This window comes from Danio rerio, chromosome 25 (assembly GCF_052040795.2).
Source record: "Danio rerio strain M-AB ecotype USA chromosome 25, GRCz13ab, whole genome shotgun sequence".
NCBI lineage: Eukaryota > Metazoa > Chordata > Actinopteri > Cypriniformes > Danionidae > Danio > Danio rerio.
This window is the reverse complement of record NC_141045.1, coordinates 5,906,853-5,932,800: the sequence shown is the minus strand read 5'-3', so window position 1 is coordinate 5,932,800 and position 25,948 is coordinate 5,906,853. Positions and strand designations below refer to the sequence as shown.

Here is a 25,948-nt window from a genome sequence, read left to right as displayed (position 1 = left end):
AAATTTCAGATGTTCAATAATCAGGTTAAGAAATTCAAATTCAAAACATTTTTAATAGCATAAAATCAGTTTAATTAGCTTACAATTAATCATTCAAATGAACACAATTCAAATTCAGATTGTTTTGGCATATCATTAGCTCCATAAACACGCACATGAGAGAAACATTTTGCAATGAAAACTGGTCGCACGGCAACAATTTATGCACTCGCACTTACGCCCCAAATATATTTTGAGGTCACATAGATAACATTTTATGAGCATATGCAACCAAAACGGTCACAATTTTTAGCCCTGCAATTTCAAATTCAAGCAGGTTCAAGCACTTTGTCCAAAATCCAAGCACTTTTCTAACCTTGAAAACACTATATTAAAAATCAAGCATTTTCCAGGAATTCCAGCACCTGTGGGAACCCTGCAGTTTTACCATCAGCATGCACAGCGTGCCTACACATTAATGCACTGAGAGTCATGTGAGTAAGCTGAGCAGTGAGGTCATCCAAAGTTCCTCCAGCTGATTTGTTAGTTCGGCCCCTTTCCTTTCTCATTATTAAAAGTTGTGCTTTTACGAATATCAGAATACATCAGTGATTTTTTGTGTCTCATATAATTAATGTCATCAGACCAATCAGACTTCACAACTCAAATATATTCACCATTATACTCATATATATAGTTATCATGTTTGGTATGAACAGGCCTTTACTCTGTTTTCATGACAGACAAAAATAAAGGACGACGCCAAATGTGCTGGTCTCGGCTTTTCCTGTAGTCGTCAGTTTAGTGGAATAAAAACAACATGAGGAAACACAAAGATGCTGAATCTGGATAACTGAGCTACTTTTATTCTTGTATTTCAATTTGTTGGCCTGGAGTTGTGTATTAATCATCATTTTCCATGGTATAAGCAATTGTTAGATAGTGATTATCTTTAAATAATCGTATAAAAGAGGGCTTAACGGTCATTATCATGCTTGGTGTGAACGGGTCTGTTATTAGGTTTGTTATTTTAGCATCAGTTTCATAAGCTTATCTGAGGCCGAAGCTCTTTTTTATTCCTCAAAATGATTGTCTTTTTGTAAAATAAGTCATTAATTATAATACATTGTCTCTTAATATTCAATAGATGAACCGAGAAATGAAGATACATAGCTGTTGTGTAGAAACAGGTTGGAGAGGTTTCATTTAATGATGGTGGAGGTCAGGTTCATTTCGTATTTGGTGTTGATTTGAGCAAATAAAATCAAAGATTAAATGTTTCTGAAGCAAGTAAGAGATTAACTATAAATGTAATGGCGTCTGTTCTTTGGTCTTCTGATATCTTCAGATCCCCAGAGAGTCTTTGGTGACCTGACATCCGAGCAGGACATTACCCACACACACACACTGAGACAGATCGCCCACTGAAACACACACACACACACACACACACACACACACACACACGATTTTAACATGATTCTCTCCATCATCTCTGAATGAATGTGCTCTAGAATGGAGATCTGACCTTTCTGAGAGGTGATCCACGCCGCTGCCTTCCTGGCCACAAACTGCCACTCCACCTGCTGCTCTTTTCTCCAGCTGTACAACCAGATCAGAGCCAGGAGAGTGGCCCACACTGACCCATCCACCTGTGCACAAACCATCATCTGAAGCTGGACCCTGAACACCATCAGCACTGGGGTTGCTGTTGTTTTGTCACATGTCTCACCTGTGCTGGTTTCTGATTGGTCAGCTCATCCTCTGTCTTCCCCAAAACAGCAGCCAATGCGGCGTCCAGTTCCCAGCAGCCCGAGGCCTTCTGGAGGGAAACCAGCGGGAGTAACAGGTCCTGAGCAGCTGAACATCCACACAAACACAAACTTACATGAAGACAAGAAAACTAGAATTCACTTCCTGTGAGTTTTCATGTTAACTTTTGCCCCGCTGATGTTCATAAATGCAGTGACTGAGAATTAAGTTCTGTCCCCTGCCTTGTCCACCATGTCTGTGTTGTCTTTGTTTTTATATTTCCTAAATGAACACGGGTTTTTTCAAAACCAAAATTGGTCTACATGGTTTTGCTGTTTCTCCACACGAAAACAGAGAATCGAGTTACTGAAACTTTCTGGAAACTCCGGCCAGGGGGAAGATTTTCAGAAACTCTGAGCACAGTATGGCTGTGTGGACACTACAAGCAGAGTTTTTGCCTCATGACGTCAGCGTGTGCACTGTTTTCTCATTTCTTATTGGCCAACACTGTTAAGTTCACACCAAACGTCAATTCTGCATGTTTGCAGCAAACGCGTTTCATATTCAGTCACTTGCATCGCGGGACAGTAATCCATCTCTATTCTCATATTTGCATTGACTTGTATGCAATTCACTCATAAAAATACTAAACTTCCCATCTGTGATTATCGCTGCCTGTTGGTTTGGCATTCCCTTAACATACATCACAGTGCGTTTTGATGTTTTCATTGTTATTTTTAAAAAATGAAAGTGGGGAAAACTCTGTTTATAAAAATACCTGTACATGTGTGGACATGGGCTTAGTGTTTGTTTGTGTCTGCTATGTGTTCCTCCATTACTTCTTCCTTTACCACACCCCCTTGTTTAGTCCTCATCTAGTCCTTGTTAGTATACGTGTCTCCACCTGGTCCTCTTATACTTCCCTCTCTTTCTATTGACCTTATTCTAAAATGCGGAAGTGCGCCTGTTATCGCGATTGTCTTAGAACTTCCGATTCAGTCGCCTATGGGAGAAATGACTAGGAATAATAAACGGCAGAAAATGGTCAAACTGCTTGTTCTACAAATAAATGTTTGCATGACTATACAGACCAAGACAAGTAGAATAATATAATAAGAAAATATCAAATTGCAACACCAAGCAGCGTAATGAGCAGTTTTTAACGTCAAAAAATTAATGGAGGTGAATGAGACCGGAAGTCTCGGGCCAAAAAGATTCAAATGGCAGCGCCCGCCATAGATATATACACTAGATATCGCATAGGGACCCTGAGCATGCGCCAATAGTGCCGCCACATTGGTACAGTGCTCCCAGGACAAATGTCATTCAACCGCACTAGTCAAGACAGTGTTATTACGTGAAGATGCGGGACTTTAGCCCTGTCTACGGGTGTAGTAACGAGCAAACAAAGAAAACAAAGCACAAAGGCAGAACATTTCATAGCTAATATCAAGTTTTTTTTCTGTTTTTGTATATTCTGAACTGTTGTGCTAAACAGGTAGTGTTATTGATGATAACAGTCACTTACTGCATTCACCATAAGGCAAAGCAGCTCCAACTCGCACTAAACACTCAGCTTATGCTAGTTTTGTTGAATAAAATCAGCAAACAATGCAAAAGAAATATGACAACGAGATGCTGCGGAGCCAGAAACTTGTATTATTGTCGGCTAGCGAAAGAGTCGTTCAGGGGATTCATTCACAAACGAATCGCTCCCTCCGTCAGTATGAGAAGTGAAAGCAGGAGAGGAGGTGTGTTTCAGGACATGATTAGATCAAATTTAACAGGAAGGGTGGATAGTACATTTCTGTACACACAAACACAAGCTTTTTGTCAGGAATGCCAGTGCGATCACTGATTCAGCAATGTAGAAAAGTGATGTAAAATGATAATTTTCGTAATTAGAAAAAAAATTACAAACTAACATCCAGGAAAACTCCCGATCATAGATATATGTGTATATCTCTGGCTTTGGATGGCCACAGTCCTCCACTGTACCTTGGTCCCGCATTAATTTCAAAGGAGCACTACCCTGTACCAAGATGGCGGCGCTATTGACACATTCCGTCCAATAGACAACAATAGGCCAGGCAACATCTAATGTATTTATCTATGAGCGCCCGCTCGTCGGCGGAGAATAAGGTGAATAGAGTGGAGAAACTATGACGTCAATTTGTACGCAAAAACCCAGAAGCGAGTTAGCATTTTAGCACTTCCGGTTCCCTCGTCCCAAAGTCAATGGGTTTTTTGTATGGGGTTTCAGTAAAATCGCTTAAATAAGGTCCATGGCAAACACAAATTCAAGAAACTTTACGTTTTGTTCTACGACATAAAACACATCAGTTACAGCACACTCTTGAATTTTTATTCGGCCATGCTTCTTTAAAAAGACGGTTGCTATCAAGTTGCTAAATGGGACTACAGGCGGTGTCTGAGACATTAAACGTCATCGAGCTGATCTGGTGTGGAGAGCAGCTCGCTTGTGTTGGGGATACGGATTTGTCTGTTATTTAGGTATTTTCATGAATAGTATTTTATAGTTTGTTGTATAGTTTGTCATTTGTAAAGTCTGTCGAGACAGATTCAATTGTTGATCGTTTATTTTAATTAAACGATATTATGAAGATGCTTATCAGTGCAGCATGTCTCTTTCCTACTTTCAGTAATGCAAACATGTGAATAAATGTGTAAAAATACATGCATGTTAACTGTCATTTTTCTGTGATCAAGTGATTTTTTGTCTTTTTTCTTCATCTGAACACATAACTCTGTTATTACTGCAATATTTAATTTACACTCCTCCATAAAACGTATAGCAGATGTGACTGTATGAGCTACTTTTCGCTGTACGTCGTGACAAAAAAGGAATATTGAATGTTGCTCTGTGTCCATGATAGAACTAGCATGCATTTGATAGACTTGTTCCTCACGCCTCATTTCTGTCGTCTGTTAAGGTAAGCAGGCTGTGTGCTTGCGAGCGATACACTTATTAAAATATGTCTGATGATAATACTATTGTAGGCAGATTTATACACGCATTTTTTAAACTTTTATAACAACCGCAAAGCAAAACAAATGTATTTCCCACGTAAAAACGGTCCAAAAGGCACATATGTCTATGTGTTTTTGCGTATTTATTTGTTTATAGTATATAGCGTGGATTATAATAAAATAAACAGAGAGATTAACTCTTTGTCATGGACATTATTTCTAAAAATAAGCGTGAAAAGTTGTCTGTAGCTGGGTGGGGCTGATGTCACAGACGAGCGCCCCGAGGACACTGTAGTCCGTTTATAGCCTAATGTTAGCTTTTAAACTCTTGCGTTTGTATTTAAGATCCAAAAGTGCTCAAAGTTGTATTTTCGTGTGAGGATTATCCGGCTGGACAAAACGTGTAAGTGTAATGAACAGTGTTTGAACACAGAGCTTATTATTTGCAATCTTCGAAAAGCCTATGGGACGAGAGAACCAGTTTTATGCTAGCAGCCGATTAGCCTACAAAGTGACGTCATAGTTCCTCCACTCTATTGTGCTCTCTTCTAGTGGTGGGCAAAGCGAAGCTTCATGAAACACTGAAACAGTCGAAGCTTCGAATCATTTCAAAACCCATCTCTACAGTGACACCTAGTGGTCGTGTTTTATGTATTGCACTGGAACAGCTTCAGCTAAGAACAAGTTGAGTAAACTGAGGTATTAAACCCCACTTTGTAAAGTTGACCCTTCAAGTAGTATAGTTGAGTGGTGAAAGTTCCTGATTAGCATGCAAGAATAGCGATGAAAGTCTTTTAAAAGGACGACTTTGTCCATTTAAAGAATTTACATTTCCTCGGTGAGAGGCGATTACAGACAGACTCTTCAGCAACACAAGCAACATAATCATACACTTCAACATCAGGACAAGCATAACAATCTATCTAGCTCGAACAATCTACAGCAAGAGAAACCAGATCAGGACAGATTCAGATTTGGAAAATAAGAAAAAACAGATAAAAGACCCAACAAACACTACTTTGAATTAACTAGACTGCATTTCAGCATATTTCATCATGTAGAAAAAATATTTTTTTAATAAATGACTGAATATGTATATAATCACATACAGTACTGTAGTAGTGTACTTCTACCATATTGTACTCAAAAGAGAGAGATCCTATGTGATTCTGAATACATGAAGTCTTAATACTGACACCCTGACTGATGCAGGGCTGATAGTGGAAAAAATTCCCGAGCCTGAACTTTTTTTCCTTGCCCCTGAGGTGAGTAGGGGTGGGGGTACTATGTATGCAACGCACTTTTAACACATAACTTTTGGGCCCCTGGGCCCAAATATATTAACAGCCTATGTGTAACCATGATCATCATTATTGTCAAGTGGCTCTTTTTAGACACATGCCAGTAATGTCAGTGACACATGCCTGTAATGTCAGTGACACATGCCAGTGTCAGTGATCTTGTGACATGTGCCAGTAGGTGTCAGTATAAGCACGTTATAAGCACATTAATCTGATAAGTCTCTTTGCTTTAATATTTAAAAATCATTAGGCAAATGACACCTGTTATCTTACATGCATATATGTTATGAGTTTTCAACATGCATTTTATTATAACTTTTTAAAGGATATTATTTAAAATACCTTAAAATGAAAATAAGTTAAATAATAAAATAAATGAATGAATTAAAAACATAGAGAAGTCCATATTGTAGGGAACAAAGGAACTGCAAGGATGCAATAATATACAGTACAACAGATAAGTGTAACCCCTCCCATACATAAGCATGCCACAATAAATTTGACTGACATGTACTGTCAAATGACTATATTACGTACGGAAGTATGACTACGAATACATAAAATAAATGCGTTTAAATTAAAACATCGTGGAGTAGTTCAGCAAATAAACTAACTTGCGACGCGATAAATTAGGTTAAAAGTCGCGTAATGATTAAATATGGTTTTGCTCGTGTTAATTAATGTCATTAGCTTCGCCGGGTGTCGATGTCACTGCAGTGACATGCAGCGCGACACTCTGAGTGACACAGGTCACTACACATGCCACTAGCGAGTGACACATGACAGTGGAAAACCGGACGTGCCACCGGAATGTGCCAGTGTCATCTGTACGTCAGAAGTCGTGTCACTCCATGTTAAAACTGCTACTGTGAATCCGCGTTCAAGCGCACACAATAAGCTAAAACTCGCCCCAAGCACCGGCAAAAACAAATAACAATGAATGTGTCGAGGAAAGAGTAAGGACATATCTTAATTATTTATTAATAAACTTATTCTGAGTCAGTGTCGCAAAGATCCTGACTGGCAATCTCCTCTTGGACTCGCCTTTAGAAATTCATCTTTACGGATTACATGAAGGAGTTTTCTTGTTTTCGATTTGTTTTATTTCGTTAAGTAATAATTTAAAGCTTTCTATAAATATATTTATTATGTCTGTGAGGCATATACATTTTGCTTCATTTTGTTAAGCGCTCCTGTTCAAAAAACAGACGACAGAAAGCGCATAATTTAGGTTTTCTTTATTTTATAAAAACGCTGTAACGTTTTTTGATGTATTACTCGTACTTTGTGAGCAAAAATGACGGATAACTTTAAATTGCTCCCACTGAAAAAATGCAAGTGATTGCTCTGGCGCCTCGATGTCCTGCAAGCTTTTTATAAGCAAACTATGCGCCTAATAGCACACATTCTTTAACGTTTAAGCTACCATTGTTTTATACTTGAACTGTTTTATATCTTTTATTTTAGACAAGTCGTGATGATCTGAGAAGGCAAACTGATCAAACAGACAATGATGGTCTTCCGCTGGGCGCTGTTCGTTAAAAAAAAAATTTTAACGAATAAAAAATGCTCCAAACGTTTTTCTAAATAAGCTGAATAAAAAACGAAACTAAATATAAACACTTTGCCATTAGGCTACATACAAAACTGAACTATTTCATAGCTGAAACACTAAGTTGTTTAAGGAGAAGGGGGAAATATATTTTTGTCCCGTCTATTGCTTCACCGTTATTTCGAGAATAAACCCAGCGTAAATATGCAGATGTCATTGCCAAAACATATCAGCGTATATGTGCCGAAAACGAAAGTTTCATACAAATTCTGAATGGATTAGCCTGGAAAGTGCAAAGCACGCTCCTCTTATTATCACTAAAAAGCGTCACTAATCTTAGTTCATAGAGATCTCACAAAGATCCGTTATAATTTATAAAGCTCTCTAAATTACACAATTAATCTTTTATTTACATGGCGTCTACACTCAAAAGATGATTCACGAGCACACAAAAAGGCACTTAATAAAAACCAATCCGGCGCTTTCAGCAGTGAGTGAATTCTGTGAATCTAGAGAAATGACAGATTAATATCCGTGGACCTGATTTTTTTTTCATGGAAACATAACTAATTTATACACGCACCTTCATGTTTAACTATGGGTGGGTCGCGGATAGATCCATACATACGCAACGCATACTCTCATTTAAAAAAAATTCACGCGACCATCATCTCACAATGTTTAATAATAAATATCTTTTTTTTTTTTTTATTAAAACGAGTGATTTAGCAATGCTGCGCCATTGACAATCCAACTGCAGAGAAACATCGTGGCAACGTGAGGACTTTTTCCGAAGTTCAGCTGTTCTTATTTCCACTTGATTATGTGTTTAATGTCAAAAAAATCCATATAGGCCAAAAAGAATCCTGTGTATGCGCGCATCTTTTATAACTGAGGCCGCTCTCTGCAAAAACCGAAAGTTGCTTCTTCTGTCTGGCAATATTTCGGCTTTTAATATATGAAAAGTTTATTTAGATGAGCCAATATTAAAAATTGCAATAAAGTAACTGAGACGTGCGGCCACACATCGAATCTGAGGACTGATTTCTTTCTCTCTCTCTCTCTCTCTCTCTCTCTCTCTCTCTCTCTCTCTCTCTCTCTCTCTCTCTCTCTCATTCAGACATCGAGCCACAACACAAGTCAAGTTGCAAAACTTAGGCAGGTGCAGCTGACAGGTAGAATAGCTGAAGCCTTTACGAAATCTGTCAAAATGCACCAAATTAATAGGCATAAATGTCTTTGAGCCAAAAAAAAAGTCTATTGGTAGGATATCTGTAAAAACGCAATTGGAGCCAAAGATATGAGCTGTGTAGCCTATAAATTATAGGACTATTATTTCGAATAAAATGAAAACTAAAATTAACAATTCATTGCATTTTTCGTTTGATAAAAATATACGTAAACGAAAAAAAATCAAAGGGTGGCTAATTTGTATTAATGTGTTTTAATTTTAATGAAAATATGCTCAGCATATTTAATTAACGGCTATACGCCGTCAATAGACAAGCCATTCTAAACATTATTTTACCGTGTACTAGGTTATAATGTATATTTTACAATAAAAACTAAACGTAGCATGTCTCGCTGTCATTTAAAACGTGTAATTCATACCACACCAGAGCTGTGGACCTGTAGTGTTTAAACTTACAGGGCGGTTGGTCAATAGTCTTAATGCGCACTGAACTCCAATCCGAGGGACTCGATAGTTACTCGATAGACAACATTAACTTGAGAGAATTAAAAAATAAAAGTTTTTTTTAAAGGAACAACGTGCAAATCTGCAACAAATAAAATTAAAATAAAACGTCTTGGCAGTGCTGTGTGTATTCCGCCACTGACAGTGTGAGACGCCCTTATGCTGCGCCTGTAACTGCCGCTTGTAAGAGAGATCAAAGCTGTATCGATAAAACCAAAAAGCAAGATCATTTAGTTATAAATATTCCAAAACAATACTTATCGAAATATTTATACATTTACATGTTGTTTATTGAGATTGTGTGATCTGTATAAGTTGTCTGATCTTTCCAGAAGCTGTAAAGTGACACATGTGCGGTGATGTTTAGCTCTGACGAGGCGCTTTTATTATGCCTGCCCTTTGATTTTTTACATAATGTTCCAATTCTTAATTTTTTTCATATAGTTTAAATATAAAATGAGTGCTCGCTTGTTTAGTTGTGATCATTATGCAAGGATCATATTTCATATTCGGTTTATTCTTCAATAGCCTAAATTCGTTAATAATGTATTTTATAAACGGATTGTTCATAAGGACTAAGCTGTTAATATATAACATAGGCGTTTATGGTTGTTATTTGTATGGTTCCAACTTACACAGTTTTTTCAGCCTGTAGCAGTGTTGTGTTTTATTCGTTATGTAAATAAAAGTTATGTTTTGTTTAATAACAGGGATTTTTTTTTGTAGTTTCCTTTCCGTCCATTCAAACAATTGACACCGAATTGGCAACTCCCGCAAAACTGAAAGTGAAAGTATTATACGCACGCATTTATAAGCTATTTAAAAGCAGAAAAAAAGAGGAAATGAAAAAATGCCCACTCCACGGTGATTCCGGTATTACCGGTGTTGTCACATGTCGATTAACCGGTGGGGAAATTTCCTTACTGTCACAACCCTACCCGCAGCCACAGTACGCCGGAAATCCGGCGTGGTGCCGGAACGCTATCACCCCTGCTGATGAAGTCAACTCAACACCTGTGTGCTGAAGCATTTAAAGTCCCAACAGTGAAGCTGTCATAGTTTCTATAACCGTGTAGTCGACTGACCTTCTGATCCCTGATTGTCCACTTCATCATCAGAACAATCAAATTCCTCCTCATTCGACCAATCTACAGCAAGAGAAACCAGATTAGGGCAGATTTAGATTTGGAAAACAAGCAAAAACAGGAAAAAGACCCAACAAACACTACTTTGAATTAACTAGACTGCATTTCAGCATATTTCCTCATGTAAAAAAAAAAACTTTTCAGATAGGAAATGCCTAAATATGTATCTGATCATATACTGTAGTAGTGTACTTCTACCTTATTGAACCTAAAAGAGAGAGATGTGAATTCCTATGTGAATCTGAATACATGAAGTCTCAATATTGACACACAGACTCAGGTCATGTGAAAGGACCTTTCCAGTGCATTTATATCATTTACAGTCTTTCATTGAGAGGTTTTGAATGCATCAATATTTCTTTTTCATTGAAATTGTCAATACCTGGTGATTGTATATCATACATGACTGGAGGAGAAGGATTCACTTCAAGGAAGAAAAATAACAACATTTTCAGGTGTGAGGAAATAATCAAGAACACATCCAAAATAGATAACAAGCAAGAAAAGCTGTATTGTATGTATCAGTTAAAGAAGATCATTTATTCATTATCAAACTACATCAGTTAGAGTCTGTATTGTGCATTAGATTCAGCCATACAGATTTGCGTTTTGGTTGTGGTGTTAGCAATCTAAATTTACTTTTTTTTAAACACAAGAGCATTCCTGTGTGAATAAAAAAATAAAAAATTATATATATATATATATATATATATATATATATATATATATATATATATATATATATATATATATATATATATATATATATATATATATTTTTTTTTTTTTTTTTTTTTATACTTGATCTGAGTCAAAAATAATATTGCACTGAGATGCAATTACCTGATGGTAAAATACTCAAATCACACAAAATACAGAACAACACACAAACAAGAACAGTGGCATTTTTTGGCTCAGATTACTCAGTAATGATATGAAATAAACTTTATTAAATTAGATGAGACTTGAACTTTGTGATGCTTGTTTTACCAGACAAAAGTGTTGCATGCAGAACTGTTGCAAACAATTTATTTGTGTTGAATTTAAGCAAACAAATTAAACTGAATAATGTTCAACCTAATTTGTTTGTTTAAATTCAACACAATTAAATTGTTTAAAGCCACTTAACATAAAAAAATTGAGAAAATCCAAGGAATCATTTTTGAATATTTTTTTTCAGTGCACACACATGGAAAATAGCAATATACCACATCCTCTGTAAAACAGCTAAATGTACATTTCACATTAACTGATGAGGTCAACTCAACACCTGTGTGCTGAAGCATTTCCAGCAGCGAAGCTGTCAGTTTCTGTAACTGTGTGGTTGATTGACCTTGTGGGGGTGTCCAAACATGCTATATATATATATATACAGTATATATAATGACACAGACAGATGTCAGACTGTTAACTCACTTTTATCATCATTTGCATGAAAGTGCAAATATTTACAGAGTAATAACAAGTATTTTAATATATTGTTTTTAAAACTAGGACGATGGTTCAATATGAATAGAACAGATCCAAGAACTGTCCATCCCAGTCAAAACAGTCAAAGTTTAGCGGGTCTCATGCTGTCATTAGCCAAAATATCTTGACAAACCACATAAAAGTTGTGGTTCATCAGCTGGTCCTGTCCACGTAAATCCTAAACTCAAATACTGATCATCATATCGTCGTTTTTTGGGTTTAAGCCCTGAACTTGAAGGCTTTGAATCAGGGGGTCTAAGAAACCGATCCAATGTATTAGCAGGCATATACCTGTATTGTAAATTTAATAAAAAATACATATAATATTTTAAGCTTAATAATTATATTTTTATGTTATAAATTTTTTTCCCGCGCCACCCCTGACAGGCTCTGGCGCCCCCAGGGGAGGCCCGCCTCACACTTTGAAAACCCCTGGCCTAGTGGTTAGCGCTGACATATGGTGCAGTAGCATATCAGGGCGTCCCGAGTTGGAATCCTGGCTCAAGGACATTTCTTCCCCCCCTCTCTCTCTCTCCCACTTCGCTTCCAGTCCTATATAATACTGTTTCATCTAATAAAGGCAAAAAGGCCAAAAATAAAAATAAAAAAAGGACGGTTTTTCCTTTACAATTTCAAAATGATTCATGTGTGATACACATACCTGCAAAAAAAAGCCAAAAATGCTGTATTATGTATGCCAGGGCAGTATTTGGCTCTGTCACACCTTGTCTGTGTTGGCACCTATGTGCATTTAGAGTTTGCTGTGTGTATAAGACAAATCTCTGCTGTTGTTTGTAATATTGGTAAATTAAATACACACTTTGCTGAAGATATTAGAAATGCACCATTGTGTACATCAGTTCATGCTTGTCGATATAATCGACACATACTGTGTACGTCTACATACCTACAGTAACACATAGCCTACTACACACATGCATGATGTCATCTAAACAACTTGTTGTTTTATAGTTCTTGTTTCCCGTTTCAGCTCTAAACTGCTGGTATGAAATACTCAGTGAGTAAAACAGACTTGTTTAGTGTTTTGGTGAATCTTGTAAACCAATAAAAACAAGTACAAGGAAATGGCGTGATGTTTGTCCAACCAAAACCCACAAACAATCTTGCAGAAACAAAAAACCACACATACTGAGGAGAACTACCCACCACATCCTTACTAAAAGAGAAAACTATACATCTTAATGAGGTCAAATCAACAGCTGAACTGCACTGAGCTGAGAATGACAAGAAAAGCCTTTAAAGCTCTTGCTTCAAACACAAAAACACACATGCAAGATAAAACACGTTAGACGGAGCAGTGTTATACGATGTTTTTAGAGCATCATTAACACATTGGCATTAATTCCAGTATAATTAGACTGTAAAAGGCCAATAATGGGTTTTCTACAACCCATAGAACAACAAAATATTGTTGAGACCAATCTAAATGTGGGGAAGTTAGGCCTTCATCTACAAACTTATAATACTGTATAAATCATATGGTGATTATTCAAAGTTACTAATAGTTCAAGTGAGTTTGTATAGTGTGAATTCTATAGTAATGATTATGTTATGACTAAAATGGTTTGTCTTGATTTAGTAGATAACATATCTATGGGGCCCAAATAAAATATCCTAAATTGAGTAAGTAGGGTTCTGCTTTTTTAGGAGAGTGGGTAATCGCCTGTTTAATGACCAAGGGCTCTATTTTGACGGTCCATGCGCAGAGCGCAAACGCTTTCAGGGCGTGTCAGGACGCGTTTTTGCTAATTTAAGGTAAGGGAAATCTGCCTTGCGCCGCGGCGCATGGTCTAAAAGGGTTGAGTTTATTTTCTTAATGAGTTATAGGTGTGTTTTGAGAATAAACCAATTAGAGTCTCATCTCCCATTCCCTTTAAGAGCCAGCTGTGTCGCGCCAAGAGCGCATTCGCTATTTACAGGACGCAAAGTAAGTCTAAGTGGAAAAAAAAAAGAGCATTTTACAAGCTAACAGTTAACAGTTTTTTAACAGAAAACAGTTAAACAGAGCATCTACTGCGTGAGAATGAGAGATAATAGATCACTTTCACTTTCGCTCTTGGATAGGGAAACCTTTACACACAGACATCAATTAGTCTATAAATAAATAATTTTGTTTGTTAAGCGCAAATATTCGTTACAAAACTATTTCTAAATTCAGTTCTAATTTCCAGCAAACAAATAAATGAATAATAATAACAAAATGTGCTCAAAAACCTGAGTTATATCCTAAAACACATGCTGTGCCCCATATGGTCTAAAACCTGACAGGTGGGCAAATCTAAGCTTGTTTTTAATAAAACAAATATAAATATGGATATAATAAATAATACTGCTAATAATAATAACATTATACAAAAGCAAATTGTTATGAATGAACTGAAAAATCCTCCCGAGATGAAGAAGACATAAAAGCAGTGATTTTTCATATTTATGTAGGCTAGAAAATAATATGTTTTGTAATATTTTAATCCTTTATATTTATATTCTATATCTAGTCTTATTATATCCTATATATATCATTAATATTTACATGTTTTCATATGCAAAGATATTTGCCTATTGCTCTCTTGTGCGTATTAAGCAGTGCGTAAGCGAGGCACAACTCTGCGCCGGAGTTTAGACCGGGTTAGTTTTGGTCCAATGAAAAATCTATTATAAATTCTCAAAATAGCAACGCGCCAGCGGTCCACCTCAGAACACCTTCCTTTTTAGACCAGAACGCCTATGGGCGCACATATGAGCGCTAATGCATTTGTTATTTAAACAGCGTAGCGCAACGCCTCAAAACGACTCTTGCGCCAAGCAACTACCAATAGACTACTGCGCCACGCCTTGCGCCACACTGCGCCGGGTGTATGATAGGGCCCCAAGACTGTCAAGCTTGTGTTAAGAGATTGTATACTCGGCCGGTACAAGACTCGGGATGCTTTAGGAATCTGAATAAATGAGAATAATATATAATAACAAATCCAAAAGAATATTTAATCATAATCTAAAGGAAACAAAATAATTTTATCAATGCTTTATAAATGGAGTCAGATTAAACGAATAAATATATTAATATTCTAAACCACCTCATACTAAAATTGGAGTCAGATATGAGTTAAGTTTAAAGTAAATCAACATTGTGAAAATGTTGACCAAACATGCAGTGAACCTTCGTCCACCAGTAGAAACTGTCATTGGACTAACTGGCTGGACCTTACACCTTCTTCATAGAATGTTTTCTCTCTCTTTCTGAACAATGTTTGTTTTTTGAACCAAGAAATCGCATTCGCAGTCAATTAATAAATTCACAAATATTCCCCAGGAAACCAGAGGTGGAAACCTGGACCTTACCCCTCAATGGACATCCCAACAGCGGTGCTGCAAGCAGAAAACCAACAGAGATGTATAAAGTACTAGAGACCCATACTTAAGTAAAAGTACAAGTGCTTTATCAAAAATTGACTTGAGTAGAAGTAGAAGTGCTCTTTAAGCACCATACTTAAGTGGAAGTACAAAAGTATTCAACATTTTTTGTGCTTAAGTATTGCAAGTAGTTTATTAAAAAATTTACTACTCAAGTACTAAAAGTAAAAGTACAAGTATTGTGTAATGTTGTTATTAAAGAAAGCAGTCAAAATACACTAATTGTTTTGTTTATTTTAAATATCTTTTTTGGAATACTTGATTAAGCAGAACGAAAAGAAACATGGCTTATGATACTGTTTTTCTCTGTAAATAGTTTCTATGGTACAAGAGCTCACATCGTCAGGCCCTTTTACCAGAAAATGCCTTCACTGATGAGATAATTCAGCATGTTCACTTACATACATTCTCTCTCTCAGTCTCTCATACACACACACACACTGCCCTGCACACACCTAAATGTACACTCTCTCCCCACTCTCACACATTCATACACTCTCACACACACAGTTCTCTCTCTATCTCTCTCTCTCTCACACACACATTTTTGTGAATTGTGGGGACATTACATAGGTTGCAATTGTTTTTACACTCTCTCTTACACACACACACACACACACACACAGACGCACACACAGGTACAATCACACTGTTGTTTTCTCTTACTCACACATTATTCACTCTCACTCACACACACACACACAAAGACACACTCACACTTTGGGAGTTTTGAAGTTTGATTGGTTAATACCACAATAAACAAGAGTTCTGTCTTCTGGAAGCACTCGTGAAACTAAACTAAACAAGCAAACTAAATCCTGCTTCACTAAATCACTTGATTTTGATTTTATTGTAAAAAACAGGAAAATGTGTATATTACTGTGTTAAATGAAAATCTGAAATATTTTATGGCTTATGGCTATGATTTAGTAATAATTTTTATTTATTTTTATTATGTTTTTAATGAAATTGGTCTTACAGTTCATATTTTCTGTAGTATATTTACTAATTCTGGTACTTTTACCATAAACCAACATCTCAACCATTTGGTAGAGGCTGATAATTTAGAAATAATGTGATGTGTTGAATAAAAATGCACTGATTGTGTTAACTAGCGACATTAGGAGTTAAGAAATGCAATCAAAAAAATTTCTATTGCTTTTGTCTTGGTGTGACAGTTAAAGGGTTTTTTTGTAATAAAATTTTGTCCTTTAATAAAGCAGTCAGATATACAAACTGTGCCCTTAATTTGACCTGCTCACTCTTTCTGGATGTATCAAACTAAACTCATGCACAGAAGACAGCACGAGCATTTACAGCTAATAAACTCATGTCAATATTATCCCGCCTGCTTTTTGAGCGCTGACAGGCGGGTCTTACACGGCTATGATTGGTTATTGTCCTCAACAGAAAGGGCTTTAGAAATATAAGCGCTGTTCACCCATGGCGGGAAGAATACGCGATTATCACAGGTAATAGACACAGTGGAGAAAGCTTGCACATGAGGCACGCTTATGTCTGGATCCACAGCTTTAACAGCTAAGAAGAGAGGAAAAATTACCTTACAAACTGGCCAGCGGGTCAAATGTCCAAAGTGAGAGAGCGAGTGATAGGCAGAGGTGAAGTTTTACAACATTTCTCCCTAACAGTAAACTAGCGGCCGGTATGCTGTGCCGCCTCGCCCTCGCGCCTCCGTCCTTCGCCATAGTATTGCGACATCGCGCATAGGAGATAAATGACGTCATCACGTAATAACCGGTTATGACCTATTATTACTGAACTGATATCAATCATTTTGACACCACTAGTAACGAGTAACGATGCAGCACATAAAAAATCTATCGGAGTAAAAGTATCAAACTCATGGAAAATATGTACTTAAGTAAAAGTGAAAGTAGGAGAAAAAAATAATACTCCAGTAAAGTACAGATACTGCCTTTTAGTACTTAAGTACAGTAGTGAAGTAGTTCTACTTCGTTACTATACATCTCTGAAAACCAACAGTCAAAACCGTTTCATAAATGGAGAAACAGCCAAGACATGACACATTCACAAGAAAAACAAACAATCAAAGTTTTAAAAAGGGGAACTGGTAGGAAGACAATTCATATTTCACACATATTTTCACACCATGAAAACAATCCTCAAATTCGGTTAAACCTTCACACTAAGGTGAACTTACCTGGCGATGGCAAAGAACCTCTCATTCTCGGTGCTGCAAGCAGAAAAGTCAACAGTCAAAACAGATTCATATATAGAGAAACATCCCAAAGCAGACATATTAAATAAATTAATTTATAAATTAATAAATTCACAAATATTCCCCAGGACACCAGAGGTGGAAACCTGGACCTTACCCCTCAATGGACCAGACATTCTCAGCGGTGCTGCAAGCAGAAAACCAATAGTGAAAACCGTTTCATAAATGGAGAAACAGCCAAGACATGGCACATTTACAAGAAAGAAAAACAAACAAACAAACAAAGTGTTAAAAAGAGAAACTGGTAGAAAGACAATTCATATTTTACAAATATTTTCACGCCATGAAAACAACACACATATTTGATAAAACTATCACACTAAGGTGAACTTACCTCGTGGTATTGAATACCCACTGAGTTCTCTCATTCTCCCTGCTGCAAGCAGAAAAGCCAACAGTCAAAACAGATTCATATATAGAGAAACAGCCCAAAGCAGACACATTCACAAGTAAAGAAAAACAAGAAGAATATTTGTTAAAGAGATGAACTGGAGGCGCAATCAGTGTTGCTGCACATTTTAGAAGTCTTTTTAAGACCTGAAGAATTAATGCTCTAAATACTTGCCGTATTTCTCAATACTTTCAAAGATGTTATAGCTAACAATTCAATTACAGTAGAAACATATTTCACACACTCTTACAGAGTTCTCCCTGTGTCTGCGTGGGGTTTCCTCTGCGTACTTCCCCCACAAGTTCAAAGACATGCGCTTTATGTGAATTGGGCAAGCTAAATAAGTGTATGTGTGTGAATGGTAGTGTAATCGGGGTGTTTCCCAGTGATGGGTTGCAGCTTGAAGGGCATCGGCTGTGTAAAACATGCTGGATAAGTTAGAGGTTCATTCCACTGTGAGGACCTTAAATTAATAAAGGGACTAAGCAAATTCAAGCACAGCACTAACCGTATGTCGGCACTCTTCTCCGCTGCAGGGGTCCTTTCACAGTCTGTTTGGTGTCTTTATTAATGCCAATGAAGGCTGTATGAACACTGCTCACACCTGCCTGAACACTGAGCTTTACTATGGTTTTCCTGAGCTTTGCTAATGTTCTCTTGATCTTTTTCCTTGTAAAATCAGGTGATCTCTCCTTTTGCTCTAGTGAACGGATCATGGTTCGAGCTGCCAGCCGGTGGACGACCAACCTGCAAAAACAGAAATTGCTGATTTAGAAAAGCAAACAACAGATGTCACTGAATTCAATGTGATTCTAAGTGTTTACCCTGTTTCCTCAGTTGGTTTGATGCAGAAGTGCAGCTGGTTTGTCACTGGTTGACTGTTCAGGTTGTATTTGACTGTCACTGATCCCTCAGAGCCTCCTAAATTCTGCAGAGTTAATTACAATCAAAGATAGTTTTTACAATCTAAACAAATGAGGGACACTAAAGTACGATAAATCATCTCACCTTTCCTTTAAGTTGGGCATAAATGAGAGTCCTTTGACCCTGGAAGAGCACATCAATGGGTGGAGAAATGGTTTCAGCAGTAACACGCTCTGGAAGTGTCCAATCCACTGAGATATTCGACACTATGGGCTGAAGAGCAAACCTGAGGGACTCCATTACCTGATACAGTTGGACGAGAAAGAGACATTGAGTCATGTGACCAGGAATCATCTGTGTCTGTGAAGTCCATTGGAGAGCTTTACTTTGGGCTGCATGCGCTCGCTGCCTGTGATGAACTGGGCATGACCTGATCCTTCTCTGGCCAATCCTGTGATGAGGGCGGTGCTCGCACCTTCACCAATCCCGAATGAGAAACACCTGGAGACATAAGAACGTCTCGCTTACGAACATAACCCTTGTTCCCCAAATAGGGAAGAGAGACAAGTTTAGATATAGACACTAAGAGAAATCCCTAGACGACCAATCACTCTGAAGATGAAGAAAACGGGCCAATGAATGCCAAATGAATTGGCAGAACCTGAACTGCCAGCAATTCATCAATAACAGAGTATATCAGCAGGTGCTTGTGAAGCAAGCATTAGATTGTTTGCCTACTGAAGAACTGATCACTCAGCTAACAGCTGGAGAAAAATGTCTCCATTCCCTATTCAAGGAACAAGGTTTATGTTTGGAATGATATGGGATTGCCATCGGGGCCCATGCATAGCTGGCACAGAACCCCAGCATCTAGGTAGACCAAGCAGGAATACCAAACATCATTCTCAGCGAATTCCCAGGCACCACTCAGCGAATAGACACCAGTTCAAGGGGTATGCAAGCCACGTAAAGGGTGCTCTAGCCTGAGTGATGGTGCTATCCCCCAATGCCGGTAAGTCACCTAAGTCTTCCGTCCCAGAGCATAAATGCTGAGGGGGGCCTCAGTCAGGGAGTAAAACAACTGGCAATCGGAATTTTGAAGAGAAGCAAACAGGTGGACACAGACTTCTTGCGAGGAGCCTCTGAAATTAAATTTTCAGTGGGACCACTGTCTTTTTGTAAAGCATGATCAGACAGGGCAGCACCAGCCTGGCATGCTCTATCAATAGAGTCCAGCTGTGAGATAGGAAATTCTCTGCACGAGATAGAGTTTGCTCTTCTCCCAGTTGACCCGAAGCCCCAACTGATCAAGGTGCCGGACCATCATGTCCCTGTTGGACAGGTTGGGCAGCACTAACCAGGCTGGCAGAGCCCACTAATGGCACCATCAGAGGATCTTAGACTGGCAAGGCTCGGGTTTTCTCACCCGGAGAGATGGGAAACTGCTCCTTCTTTTAAAATGTGGGTACCGTCAGCCCGGAGTCCAGCAGTGATGTTATTGGCAATTTTACTGACATTTGAATGATTCCAGGCGAGGCAAGCAAGAAGGTCGCTGGTTCGAGCCTTGGCTCAGTTGGCGTTTCTGTGTGGAGTTTGTATGTTCTTCCTGCCTTTGAGTGGGTTTCCTCCGGGTGCTCCGGTTTCCCCCACAGTCCAAAGACATGCGGTACAGGTGAATTGGGTAGGCTAAAATTACCTAGAGTCTATGAGTGTGTGTGTGTGTGGATGTTTCCCAGAGATGGGTTGCGGCTGGAAGTTGGCGGTTTATTCTGTGGCGACCCCGGATTAATAAAGGGACTAAGCCTACAAGAAAATGAATGAATGGAATGAGTCCTCTGTGTTTCAACGAGAAAAGAGCAGGTCCCGTCTTCTCCAGGTGGTCTGTCCCAGGAATAATTTACCGGCACCCTGGGGCGGGGGCATCTCGGTCTCGCGGGAGGTTCAGCTCTGCCAGGTTTAGCCAAAGGTTGCGTTCATGAACCACTAAGTGGTCATGAGAGCATAATAAGTCACAGTGCAGAGCTCATGCATCAAGCCCAGAGAAGAACCACCCTCCTGTAGCTCAGCCAGCTTTTCCGCTTGGTAGCATTGATAGGTTTCCATAGTATGCAGAGCGGAAGCAGTCTGGACCGCAGCAGTGTAGGCTCTGTCCTTGAGAAACTCAGATAACCTGCATGCTTTGGATGGGAGCTTGGGCAGACCTCTCCAGGTGGATGCACCTTTTGGGCATAGATTGAATTGCCTTATACCCCCTGGCGGCTCCATCTCGAAGAATAGACCGGCAATCTCACTTAAAGCTTGGACAGAGCACACTGACAAGGAGTGAGGGGTTCGCAGGTATGAGGGCGATAAATGAGCCCCCACTGTGATCCTCAGGCCTGCCCATGTGCTAACCATCTGGCGGGGAGAAGCAGGGATGATGCACCCTAATGCTGCAGTTTGGCGTGACCTCAACTGTGCAACAGTCAAGCCTGGACATTGAGGGCAAGAACTGTCTGCAAGCATCTGCTTGACATGCTGGACCCTCAGACATGTAATACAGTGCTCTTGCCTGTCATACAGGGTGAAAAAAAACCCACATTCAGAAACACACAGGCAGAACGACATCTTTAAAAGACTCATTGTTCGGCTGTGTTGCACTCTTAGGGGTTCCGTTTTTTAGTTAAAACTGCTCTTTTAGCTACCAGCAAGACATCCAGGGGACGGGAAAGAAAAGAGAAAAAGAAACTGCTTTCGATAAAAAGTCAGTGTGGCAGAAGGTCTCTTCAGTCTCAATGAGAGGCTCTGAAACAAAAATCTAATACTTGCTTCACACACGACAGTTAATATACTCTATTAATGATTAATATTGGCACCTGCAAAGCTGACCTCTGCCAATTCATTTGGCATTCATTGGCCTGTTTTCTTACTCTTCAGAGTTATTGGTCATCTTGCGATCTACCATGGTGTCTTTATCTAGACACTCGTCAGAGTTCCCATGAAGGGAAAACACTGTTACTGTAAGTGATGAGGATCTGAAAGGTCAAACCCAGCATAACTTTACCTGTGAGAGCGAGCGTGACTTTTCACCAGATCCAGCACCTCTTTAGTGTTTCCTACTTCTCCATCAGTGAAGATGAACAGCTGAAGACAAACATCAGATTCACAAGTCATGTTTATACATTTACACCAATATTAATGAGTAGTTGAGGTGTTGAACCTGTCTGGGGTGTTCAGGGATGCAGGGCTGACTGTAGATGTGTGCTAGAGGCTGTAAAATCTCTGTGCCGCCCATGTCTGCTCGCATTTCCTTTACTTTTTTAAGAGCCTGATCCATTTTGTCCTGATTGTACTCAACACTTTTACTGCAAAGACAGAAAGATCTCCTCGTCATCGCTGACACTTTTCAAAAGTGAAAATCTGAATATCTATAAAAGATATTGCTATGGTACAGGAAGGAAGAGCCAAACGCAGAATGCATTCAGGGGGTGTTGACAACAAAAACAGGATGGATACTTTAAAGATCTAGACACTAACGGGAAGAAAGACTCAAAACGAGAGCCAAATCCATAGATGTTGAAGTAGCATCCCATGGGCAGACTCTTCAAGAGTAAGAGCAGAGTGTCCTGCAGAGAGACATGAACAGAAATTCAAGTGTCTCATCTAAATGCACGCCAACAGAAACGAAAGTGAATACTAATCTTTAAATCTTACTTTTGCACTTTCAATGCGGTGCTGTGCTTCTTTTCCACGATGCATCGTCCAGTCCATACTGCCTGATCTGTCCATCACAAAAACAAACTCGCCTTGATTTGCCATTGATGACATCCCTTCCTCTGGGAACTCTGGATACAAGCTAATCATGACCACAGGGTTTCTCATTAGAGAGTCTGAAACGAGAGAATAAATCAGTAAAAACTTTACCACACAACCCCATAATTCCAGATTTCTGTGCAGCTCTTACCTGACGGTGCAGTGGCCACTCCTGCCTCCACTACAGCAGAGGGCTGATGGGTGTCCTGATAGTACAGGAACAGCTCAACATCTCTATCAAACATGTGACCAGGACTCAGATTCACCTACACACATAATAAAGACACACAGATAAACCTGCACTGTTCACACATCCACATAAACACATCAAGACACACAGTACCGTAGCCTGAGTGTGGTCAGAGCGGAGGAACACGAGAGGATCCAGAGTGCAGTTGGACTCTAGTTTGGAGATGGGCTTTGGAGAGCTCACGTGGACACTGAGAGTCAGAGAGTAGGGAGCTGCTCCACATACTGATGAAATCTCTGACACTATACCAGCATCTGAACCTGACACACACACACACACACACACACACACACACACACACACACACATACACACAAACACACACACACACACACACACACACACAGTCACACACTCTTCTCTCTGCTAATAAAGAGTGTGTCCACTGCTGCTGTAGTACCTTCTGGTGTGTATCTGGGGTTGAGAACAGCTGGCAGACAGAAGCGCAGTGATTGGTCGGCCTGCACAGCGAGCTCAGTGACATAGATGATGGTGACGGCAGCGTTCTGACCCGGCAACAGACACCCGACACTCAGTTTGAACACATCAGGACTCTTTGCGCTCTCTTCCAACAGAAACGCCTGCTGTCCTGAACTCACAGCATCATCATACTGATCCTTCGCCTGCAACACACAGTTTGGTTTGAGCCACAAAATAAAAATATATGCAAAGCATCATCCTACAGGTTTATATCTGGACTCACTGTCTCTTTGTCTTGAAGCTCTGCCACAATCTCCTGCTCTCCGATCTTGGCACTGAAGTGGCAGACAGCAGCATCAGCAGGCAGAGGGAAGACGAACAAGGCCTCCAGGGGACGCTGCTCCTCATTCACATACTGCAGAGTGGAGGAGACCGAGGCGACATGATCCTGAACCCGAACCTCCACTGAGATGCTCTTCAGAGGAACTGACACAAATACAGCACAACATCTCAAATACTGCAAAACATCACAAATAAAGCTGAATAACATCATAAATACAGCACAACAACATCACAAATTCTGCAAAACATCACAAATACAGCTGAATAACATCACTATAACAGCAAATGAAAATAATAAATATCGCAGAACAACACCAATCCAACAGAGCCCATACAACTCTTTATTGGACAAAATAATCTTAGACTAATAATCTAAATATCCTAAAACTTAATCAACCACCAAGTGTAAACATAGAAATAAATATAAATTCTAACGTTTATTGCAGTGTAATATAAAGCCGTCGCAGCAAACATACTTGTGGAAACAGCTTAACGTTAACACGTATTAAAAAAGAGATTAATTTATTTAAAACTCGATTACAGTGAAAGAAAGTATATGTGAATTCTTACCTGGCTCATTCAACCCTGTCAGAAGACCGCAGTTCACCATTCTCACGCTGTTTGAGGAACTGACGAGCTTGACCTATTTAAAATTCCTGACCTTACAATATTGCTTTTAATCTGACTCAAATCTTTACAGACCGACTTATTTAATGAGTAAACCAGTGTTTCAGAGAGTTTCAGATGGAAATATGTAGGCAGGAGATGAGTTGATTTCACAAGTCGTCGAAACACCTCATTCAGAAGACCGTTATTAAGTGCCTGTCTGACGATACCTGCGTGATTTTTAAACTCAAGCGCAGACTTGCCTCATGAATATTAATTACGTCAACTAGATGCGGCGTACCCGGATGTGCCTCACACCGTTCGTGATGCCAAAATAATATTCAAGTTTATAAATGTACGGCTGATTTTTATTTAAATAAAGTGGAGGTTCAGTTAAACCTTCCTCATAATCTGCAACAAGTAACAGTAAACAAGTGATTGTTTTCTTGGCTCGTTTTTCTCCGTCAAAATTGTTTGGGATTTAGTTCAGATCGAAAGTGAAAGTCAAAACACAACTAACATCACATCTAAACTGATAAAATGAGCTCTCGTGTAGTGTTTGTTTTCGGATGTTTTTATGTAACCGACTTTACTGTTCAATATTAGCCAGTTAAAATCTAACAGCAGTTTGATAAAGTGAGCACTACCTCCTATAATATTCTATCGAGAGTTTTTAACCTAAACTAACTATTACAACCTGAATACGTTTATTATAAAGACCTGACTCGACAATAGAGGACATACAGAAGCAGCAGCTCTCATTCCCTCTAAATGTAATACAGAAAAAACTGTCGACTGCTATTATAAATGTAACAACATATACTTGAAACTGCTGTAAATAGAGTCACTTCAGATATTTGTCCCTCTTAAAACATAATTTCTTGCTGAAAAATCACTGATAGATTCCAATCAAACTTAATTTTCAAAACAGCAAAAACACAGAATATAAATGGTTTTGTATGTGATTAGTTTCATTTAAATGACTAGAAAACATTATTATATCCACCTGTGGATAATCTGAATCAAATCTGAATCAAATCACTTCGAATAATAGTCAAATAATCCATACACATCCAGTATTTAATCATAGGATTAGATTAAAACCTTTAAGAATAAAAATTCACAGCCCACTAAGGACATCTGCTGGATACAAAGGGGTAAAGCAAAGCATAAACTAAAAATAAACCCATTTTTATCATTGGTCAGCGTGGACACTGTGCTGGATCACCTTTATTTCATTACCCTAATTAAACAAAGATACACCAGGATCCTCCCTATGCTATATTTCTTAGCTAAAGTTTAGTTAAAGGATCATCTTAAGATTTTGCTCAAGAAATAAATTTGATTCATACTTTACCACACAAGGTTGATGAGTTTCTGGAAAATGAATTCAATGTGCACTCCAGTGAAGAAATATAATAACCACTTTTATTAATAGAATAAAATCCAGTAAACAAGTAGAATAAACAAAGATACAAATAACAGAAACAAAATCCTTTACTTTATACTCAGTTGAGAATAAAGGGCCCAAGACATTCAGTTGTAGAAGTCAGAAACGCGCAGCTGGTTTGTATATTCCAGCTTTTTATATTTCTCATGCATAGATAAAGATCCACAAGTTGGACCGTATTCAGAAACAGCGTTCAATAAAAGGTTTCAGAAACAGTGTTCAGAAACAGGTTTGTAGAAACAGAGCATAGGTCAT

General features: G+C 38.6%; 2 protein-coding genes across 11 annotated transcripts in view; both read right to left on the bottom strand.

Annotated features, from left to right (window-relative positions):
• The window catches only part of LOC100535104 (von Willebrand factor A domain-containing protein 5A), a 62,471-nt gene that overhangs the window by 17,534 nt on the left and 18,989 nt on the right, over positions 1 to 25,948 (bottom strand). The gene's annotated exons all lie outside the window — the stretch shown is intronic.
• Positions 826 to 24,800, bottom strand: LOC147830760 (von Willebrand factor A domain-containing protein 5A). 9 transcript variants are annotated; one of them, XR_015525949.1, is made up of 22 exons: positions 24,208 to 24,772; positions 23,579 to 23,781; positions 23,276 to 23,498; positions 22,969 to 23,135; positions 22,777 to 22,891; positions 22,527 to 22,702; positions 22,350 to 22,438; positions 22,033 to 22,177; positions 21,877 to 21,956; positions 19,220 to 19,334; positions 18,978 to 19,136; positions 18,794 to 18,897; positions 18,478 to 18,716; positions 17,913 to 17,954; positions 17,676 to 17,705; positions 17,501 to 17,533; positions 15,247 to 15,273; positions 10,738 to 10,840; positions 10,357 to 10,419; positions 1,712 to 1,839; positions 1,508 to 1,631; positions 826 to 1,403 (listed from the first exon to the last, which is right to left on the bottom strand). XR_015525949.1 is itself a non-coding variant. In XM_087311437.1 (22 exons), the coding sequence occupies exons 1-22, from the start codon at positions 24,245 to 24,247 to the stop codon at positions 1,324 to 1,326; spliced, it is 2,424 nt and encodes an 807-aa protein (XP_087167563.1). In that variant the 5' UTR covers positions 24,248 to 24,772; the 3' UTR covers positions 826 to 1,323. The 9 variants fall into 9 exon arrangements, 4 of the variants coding, with proteins under 4 accessions (XP_087167563.1, XP_087167564.1, XP_087167565.1 ...); XM_087311437.1 differs by having other exon boundaries at positions 10,799 to 10,840; XM_087311438.1 differs by lacking the exon at positions 15,247 to 15,273 and having other exon boundaries at positions 10,799 to 10,840; positions 24,208 to 24,778.

Coding starts and splice junctions, on each gene's coding strand:
- LOC147830760 (XM_087311437.1), bottom strand. CDS start 24,247: ATGGTGAACTGCGGTCTTCTGACAGGGTTGAATGAGCCAG. Junction 23,499..23,578: donor AGCTTCAAGACAAAGAGACA/GTGAGTCCAGAT, acceptor TGTGTGTTGCAG/GCGAAGGATCAGTATGATGA. Junction 22,439..22,526: donor ACCGCATTGAAAGTGCAAAA/GTAAGATTTAAA, acceptor GTCTCTCTGCAG/GACACTCTGCTCTTACTCTT.